The 8,556-nt window shown below is 34.9% G+C and overlaps 1 protein-coding gene across 1 annotated transcript; it reads right to left on the bottom strand.

The window, feature by feature from the left end:
- Window positions 1–145: 145 nt before the first annotated feature.
- LOC6581176 (growth factor receptor-bound protein 2) lies at window positions 146–8,262 on the bottom strand. Its single transcript, XM_032729511.2, has 5 exons — window positions 7,650–8,262; window positions 1,905–2,002; window positions 1,715–1,834; window positions 1,490–1,655; window positions 146–538 (listed from the first exon to the last, which is right to left on the bottom strand). The coding sequence occupies exons 1-5, from the start codon at window positions 7,725–7,727 to the stop codon at window positions 365–367; spliced, it is 636 nt and encodes a 211-aa protein (XP_032585402.1). The 5' UTR covers window positions 7,728–8,262; the 3' UTR covers window positions 146–364.
- Between the last annotated feature and the right edge of the window lie 294 nt (window positions 8,263–8,556).

The following is an 8,556-nucleotide window of genomic DNA, read 5'->3' as shown; positions in this document are numbered from 1 at the left end:
AATAGCACATTTAGAGTGGTGTTTGTAGAAAGTTACATATCAATACATATCATTGAACTTAAGTGTATATATATGTATATAATTGTTACATTAATCATATATAGTGAGATGTTCTATATATTTGCAATAAAAAAGGACTCATTTGTCAGTTTTGTTTAGTTCTTGTAATTTTGCATAACTTTAGAATATAACAGCTATAAACTGCTTGTCAATAATGTAAAAAATGCTTTCGGTTTATACAATATTTATCTCCGTTGCCTAGTACATATATTTGTATGTAGTACGAATTGGTATCTTTCTCTTTCGCAGTTCATAGTGCGATTTATTTATGCTCATATATGTGTGTGCGCTCGGGTGTAGATTATTATGAATGATATGGCGTTACATAAGTTGCTGGAAAAATGCCTTTTCTATTGCCGATTTGGCCATTCCACCAATTCTCATCTGAACGATCTGTAACGGTAATCACATCGCCGCGTCGGAAGTCTAACTCTCCAGACTCCTGAGGCACAAAATCGTAAAGCGCCTGCACAAGCATCTGCAAAAGTTGAAAATAATTCAATTTGAAAAATTAAGTTAAGTTTTTAATATTACTTGTGTTTTGTTAAATTTTGAATTATCAATGACATATACTCTAAACAAGTAAGAAGGCTCCAGTCGAGACTGCTCGACTGGGAGATACCCCGAACCCTCCAAGCAGATATTATACTCATTCTTTTTATCACGCGCTCTGCTGACTGCGCAGCTAGCAGCGATTGCGCGTGGGCTGCGCTGTAGTGTGGGCAATATTATGAGAATCTATTAGTTGAATAATTTCTCTTGTAGTAAGACTATCTTTATGAAACTTTTAGAGTGTGGTCAAAATGTGTGTACATTCCAAAGCACAAGTCTCTAGTACTTTAAATACGTTTTTTACAAATTGGGGGCGAAGGGGGCGTGGTATCCAAAATCTGCAAATTACAAAATCTTTGTATCGATTAACTATATATACAACGCAAATTTGAAGTCTTCAGGCTGAAAAAACAAAGCCGATTTTTCGATTAATCTCGATAAAAAAGTTATCGGATGAGCTATCGAAAAAATATGATAAACTTGTACTGCCTATGGTATACACGGGTATGCATGCCAAATTTCAGCTCTCCAGCTTTTATATCTTCTGAGATCCTTTTGCTCATACGGACGGACGGGCAGACGGACAGGGCTATATCGTCGTCCTGATCAAGAATATATATACTTTATGGGGTCTGCGATGATTCCTTCTGCCTGTTACATACTTTTCACAAAAACATTGTACCCTGATTTCCCATTTTCAATGGGTTCAGGGTATAACAAGCATGAAAAAATTAAGTCGGAAGCCGACCAGGAGGTCCGTAAAAGCTTGAATAATATGGGGTTTAGATATAAAATTGAATGCCGACAAAATTATAGTTTATAAATATGTTCGACTAGTAAACATTTTCTATTCAATGGGTTTAATAAAAAAGCATACCTCATCAGGTACCATATCGCGCAATTTTACATCCTGTGATCGCGATACGCTCGCTGTTCGATGATATTCGACCAATTCGTTGAGGGAATTAAACTTGACAACCCAAAGGAAAAATTTACTCTGGGCGTCCCGCAGTACTTTAAAATGTTGAACTCCATCGGGACATCTGTTAAATAATGCGATAATATTATATTCATTACTGGAAAAGTACTCAACGCTGCATACTTCACGGATAGTGAGAAATCGCCGGGGCTTGACTCGCTGATACGTATTAAAAAAGCACCTTCTAGCTTATTTGACAGCAATTTCTCCGCATCGGCACGTGTTATGCGCCCATAATACCAGCTAAATATATGAAATATACAAATCTGTTATGATGTGTGCAATTGATTTTCACTATATATATATTGTTTACTCATGGTTTTTCATTTCTATATAATTGCTAGGAATAAGCCCTTCTTTTCCATCCAATTCGGCGCGATACCAATTTGAATCGTCCTCCATGTTTAATATCTGAAACAAATATATTTATTTAATTTAATCAATATCAATGAGCTCTAATCTTTTTGATGGATACTTTTATCTACAATTTTTGCGAAAATGATAATCATATTTTCTTAGTTTACACTCAATTTATATATTTAACACGTAGATAACACGTATTTAAGACAAATTATATCTCATCAAATATTTTCCGATTTCAACATTTCCATATTTGTACAGCTCTGTTGATTCTCCACACAAGACCTTTATTTCGAAAATTATTAATTTGTGAAGTAATTCGAGTGTACTGAAAGAATATATATTCTTAATCATAGTGACGAGCTGAGTCAACATGGCCAGTTCCATCTCTCTGTTCGTCTGTCGGTATGTATGAACGCGTCGATTTCAGACGATACTAGAAACTTCATTTTTTTAAATGTTCATATATATATCGATAAAAAACATTATCGACAATCAATTATAAAATTATATCTCCTACATCTTTAGAGCTAGAGTGTCAAAATCTTAAATGTAGATTCATAAGTACTTTATAGAATGGCAATTTTTCTTATAATTCACCCCCCACCCTTATTTCCTCTCTCTCATCCATAAATTTGTAAAAAGCGTATTTCAAATACTAGAGACTGCTGCCCATTCGTGGGTGCCTCTGTGTGAGTGCGTGCGTTGCTCGAAGGGTTCAGGGGATGTCGTAGTCGAGAAGTTTCGACTAGAGCTTTCTTACTTGTTATACCCTGAACCCATTTTCAATGGGAAATCAGGGTATAATGGTTTTGTTGAAATGTATGTAACAATGAGAAGGAGGCGTGGCAAACCCCACAAAGTGTATACAGTGAACCAATAATGTCTTTGTACAGCAGCAACTTTTTTCTTTGGGAACGAAAAAAACATATAAATAGTAAAAAACTAATAAACATTTTGATGCAGTCTTATTATCTTATATATTAATCTTAATTTACAAAAAGAATTATGTCAATATGTTGCTTAGTTTAGTAGTTATAACTAAAAGTACATAAAAAGACACGATTTTGGCTCCAATAAAGTCTTCGTACACCGTACTTTCCTAGAACTTTAACTGCGGACAGAAACCGAAAATGATAACGGTTGTTTTCCAATGTATGTATTTGCATGCTCGGGCATAATGTCGCCACATTTTGCAAGAAATTTTCTTCAATTTGAATCGCTAAGCGGACAAATATTAATTTAAAATGCCGGGCAAATATTTAACCATAGAAAAACGTCAACTAATATTAAATATGCACGTTAAGCAGCAGAAATCATATTCGGAAATTGCGAATATATTGTCTCGCAGTCGGTCAACGATCCAATCCGTAATTGGGCGATTTAAATACGAAGGGCGAGTAGAAAACAAGCGAAAATCCGGAAGGCCGAGCAAGCTAACAAACGGAGATCAGCTTAATATTAAGAGAATAGTGGCGTCGGATCCATTTGTTAGCGCAAATACGAAATCTACACAGATTTTACAATCTCAAAATAAAGTCGTCCACCCAGAAACTATAAGGAAGGCTATAGTAGCTAATGGGTATAAGTCGCGCACACCTAGACGAAAACCTTTTATAAGCAGCGCTAATCGCAAAAAACGTTTAGAGTTCGCCAAAAAGTATGAAAATGCGCCAGTCGAGTTTTGGCGTAATGTACTTTTTTCTGACGAATCCAAATATAATATATTTGGATCGGATGGGCGACATCGCGTGTGGAGAAGAACCGGAGAGGCACTCCAACCAAAACACACACTGAAGACAGTGAAGCATGGCGGTGGTGGCGTTATGGTGTGGGGCTGTATGGCTGCGGCTGGTGTCGGAAATTTTGAAATAATTGATGGGGTGATGGACCACCTTAAATATATTGAAATTAAAAAAAAAATTTGGTGCCAAGTGTTGCTAAGCTTGGATTATCGAGGTCTTACTTTTTCCAACAAGACAATGACCCATGGCTCATAATACCAAAATGTACTTAGCCTATAATACGCCACATCTATTAAAAACACCTCCCCAAAGTCCTGATTTAAATCCAATAGAGAATTGTTGGCATATGTTGGAAAAAAATATCAGGAAGCATCATATTTCATCAAAACCCAAGCTTATAGAGGTTTTAAAAGAGGAATGGGAAAAAATAGATAAAAACAAGTAAGAAGGCTCCAGTCGAGACTGCTCGACTAGGAGATACCCTGAACCCTCCAAGCTGATATTCTAATCAGTCTGGACTTCTTTTATGCACACATACATACACATGCACTTATAAGCACGCGCTCTGCTGACTGCGAAGTTAGCAGCAACTGCGCTTGGGCTGCGCTGCAATGTGGGCAATATTATACGAATTTATTTGTTGAATAATTTCTTTTGTAGACATACGATCTTAATGAAACTTTCAGAACGTAATCATATGGTTAAAATATGTGTACATTCCAAAGCACAAGTACTTGAAATGCGTTTTTTACAAATTGGGGGAGAAGGGGCGTGGTATCCAAAATCTGTAAATTACAAAATCTTTGTATCCATTAACTTTATATACAACCCAAATTTGAAATCTCCAGGTCTAAAAGTGTTAAAATTAGGCTGAAAAAACCAAGTCGATTTTTCGATTATTCTCGATAAAAAAGTTATCGGACGAGTTATCGAAAAAATATAGCAAACTTGTACTGCCTATGGTATACACGAGTATGCATGCCAAATTTCAGCTCTCTAGCTCTTATATCTTCTGAGATTCTTTTGCTCATACGGACGGACGGACAGACGGACAGGGCTATATCGACTCAGCTCGTCGTGCTGATCAAGAATATATATACTTTATGGGGTCTGCGATGATTCCTTCTGCCTGTTACATACTTTTCACAAAACCATTATACCCTGATTTCCCATTTTCAATGGGTTCAGGGTATAAAAATAAAGGTTACCCAACAAAATATTAAATATACAAAAAATTACATTTTTGTTAGTTTTTAAGACTATTTTTTAAGTATTAAGTTTTACTGTACGGAGACTTTATTAGAGCCAAAATCGTGTCTTTTTATGTACTTTTAGTTATAACTACTAAACTAAGCAACATATTGACATAATTTTTTTTGTAAATTAAGATTAATATATAAGATAATAAGACTGCATCAAACTTTTTATTAGTTTTTTACTATTTATATGTATTGGTTCACTGTATATTCTTGACCAGGGCCACGAGCTGAGTTGATTTGGCCCTGTCCGTATGTTTGAACGCGTCAATTTCCGAAGATATAAGAGCTAGAGACTTGATTTTTTTTCTTTTTTAAATGACCGTATATACAGCGCGGATGTCGAGTTTGCCTTTAAACTTCGATAAATCATCCCGTTATGTTCTTGTCGAATAAAAACATTCAAGTTCAAGTCAGATAATATGTAGATCATATGCTAAAAGTTTCATTAAATTCCATTCAGTCAAAAATTAATTAAAAATCAAATATTTGGCCAATTAATAATCGCACGTGCAGCTACAACAGCATCGTATACGTGTGAACACATACATTCAAACATCTTCTGGAACATTCTTTGAATCACATCAGCTGTTTGTTTTGGTAGATGGCGCTGCAGCAGTGAATCTATTTGAGTTTTTTCAGCGCAGCTTCCAAAAGTGAGGTGGCGTAGTGAGTAGCTGCTTGACACTCGATCGAGAAGTCGCGGGTTCGAATTCCGAGCGGTGCAACTTATGTTAAATTTTTTAATTGGTTCAACATATCTTTATATTTTATTAAGTGAGTTTTGTATTTCATTTATATTTTTAAATACATCGAAATTGAAATTTTAGCCATAGTAAATGGGCATTTTTATTAGTTGGGTTCAGGGTAGTATCTAGTCGAGCACTCTCGACTACAGTTTTCTTTCTTGTTTTTTTTTTTTTTAATAAATTAACTCGATGTGGGACTATCTTCAGCCAAGTTTCAGAACGTGATAAGAACCGTAAAATGTGTGCCAAAGAACAATTATCTAGCATATTAAATACGATTTGTGAGGAAAGAGGGAGATTATCGATTATTTTCGATAAAAAATAAATGGAAAGAAAAATATGATAAACCCGTACTGCGTATGAATATATGTATATGTACTTAATGCGGCCTGCTAAAACTCCTTCTGCCTGTCACACAAATTTTCCCGATTTCCCATATTTAAAAATTCTGTTTTTATAGTATTAGGAATAAATTCATACTGTCCCCGCATCTTTCAAATTTCTCCAGCATCAATTGTGGTGGCGGTGATATGAAATAAATAACTGGACTGATAAGCTAATCTCATGCTCGTTTGATCTGAAGTGAATTAAGCTGATAAACAAACAACAGTTGCTTGATAAAGCGTGTACCAAGTAAGTCACTAACATCATTAATCAACATGAGCACTTTAAAAGAGACTGAAAGCCAATAAAAGTAAAGTATATAAAAATGAAATTGAAAACTGAAAGACTAACCTACGACAAGAACGTATATACAGTAAAAAAAAAACCTTGGCCGCAGTCAGCAGCGAGAAGCAGAAGCCAGCAGCTTACATCGCCCGACAACTAAAAACCTGATATTTCGCTTGCCAAAACTAAGAGCACCAATTGGTTAAAGGGACCATAGATATGGTGAGCGCACACCTGAGACAAAGACAATAGTGCAGTAAGGAAAAAACCAGATTCACCAAGAGAATTTGGGCCCAGCCTCCAGCTGAGGCGAATATATGAATACATGCAACATTTGAATATCACTTTATTTGTATTCAATTCTTTAACTGTTTTTCGGACATTTGTTTTCTTTACTAACTATTTCATACATATTGTGTAGCATAAAATTTCAACATATGTAGTTATAGCACAAGGTTCATGAAGTGAAAAGAATATTAGGATTGCGTAATGCAACACCTTTGGCGCGATTTAGTTTACAATATATGCGTCTAGTTGTAAACATTTTCTCGAACATTTTTGGGAAAATATCCTTAGTATAACTTTGTGGCCATTACGTTATTGTAGACTCCTAAGAATATTTCCCCGTTTTACAGCTATAAGCTACAAATTTAAATTTTCTTCGTTAACGACCTATTATACTCCCTTGCTTGTTTTTCAACACATGGTACGTATACTAGAAACTAAAGATCCCACAAATAAAATTGAAATATGGTATATGTATAGAATAGTACTCCAAATTGTTTGCGTAGTGTCTTAATAAACCAAACTAAGATTTGAATATAAGTTATAAGCGAATAAGCTGATTATAGTTTGTGCATGTACATTTTATATGAATTTAAGAATACCTACCGATCAGTTCTTAAACAATGATTGATCGCGAGCTACATACTGAATAATCTGAGCGTGCGTTTTGCAGTATTCTTGTTTTTTTTTTTCAAACTGGCGAAAAATAAAATACTACTAATACCCGAACTATAAAAGTATTTGCGTGAACTTCGAGAACGTACACAACTCAGTCAACAAATGGAGCTCGTTTACATACATATGCATATTCTCTTGTATATGCGAATGTGTGTACGTAATGGTACGCTGTATTCAAATTTATGTAAAAGGACGTAACTGTCTTAATTACAGTGCCCACATACTTGAATCCAGAACCCTTTCTAGAGATTCATGCAAAAGTAAATTTTAACATAGTTCAATTTGTTTTTATATTTATGTCATAGTATTTGCTTACCTTCAGAATTTGAGTTTTACGGAAACTGAGTTCATCATCGGCATTTGCAGAGAAATCGTGTTTAGCAATTGCTTCCATTTTGAATTATATGTTGATTTGTATTAAAATTTTTGCGTTTCTAAGTACTATTGGTTTAATTTTTAGTGGATTTATTTATCAGCCTTGTTACTCACGCACATACACATATACGCCCATACATATGAGAATGTTGTTAGTGCCTACTCTCTTAGCTCTGCTCTTTGCTTTGTGTAAAACACGTATATTTTCACATATACAACGAAACTTATATAAACAATAACTCATATATTTGATTGCACGTCTCCAAATTAGTACAATATTTTCAAAACTACAGGCAGCGAGAAAAGTGATTAAAAATACACCGACAACGATGACGGGGCCGCAGCCAGGCCAGCAACAAAGCAACAAACACAAAGTGATAGCGGCACTCACGAAGAATCAACTGAGAATGACGGACATATAGGAATGCGTGTGTGAGAAAAACAGAGAGAGGAATTGAGCTTGCATAGCGTTGCCAGCATCGAGCGAATTAAAGATTAATGTCTTGTTAAAAGCAAATAACTCTAAAGACAATTCACAATTAAATTCATCAAATATTATTATTCTTTGCATATATTTGTGAAATTTATATTTCAGAAGTAAAAAAAACAGTTCTATTCGAAGCAGAGCCTGTAATTTCAGCTGGCAATGCTGTTGCGCTCAGTGCGTAGGTTGTTGTTTTTGTTATTTTTTAACTCCTCTGTATGCACATGCATGTATAAAATCTATGTATGTATGTACGTACACACACTCGTACCAAATCCAAGACACACACTTTTGCAATATTCACCGTAATTTTTTTTTTTTACTTATTTTTATTTTATTATCTCTTTCAAATCAATATTTTTTA

Source organism: Drosophila mojavensis, unplaced genomic scaffold (genome assembly GCF_018153725.1).
Source record: "Drosophila mojavensis isolate 15081-1352.22 unplaced genomic scaffold, ASM1815372v1 contig_82, whole genome shotgun sequence".
In the NCBI taxonomy this organism is placed as follows: domain Eukaryota; kingdom Metazoa; phylum Arthropoda; class Insecta; order Diptera; family Drosophilidae; genus Drosophila; species Drosophila mojavensis.
This window is presented reverse-complemented; position numbering and strand designations above follow the sequence as displayed.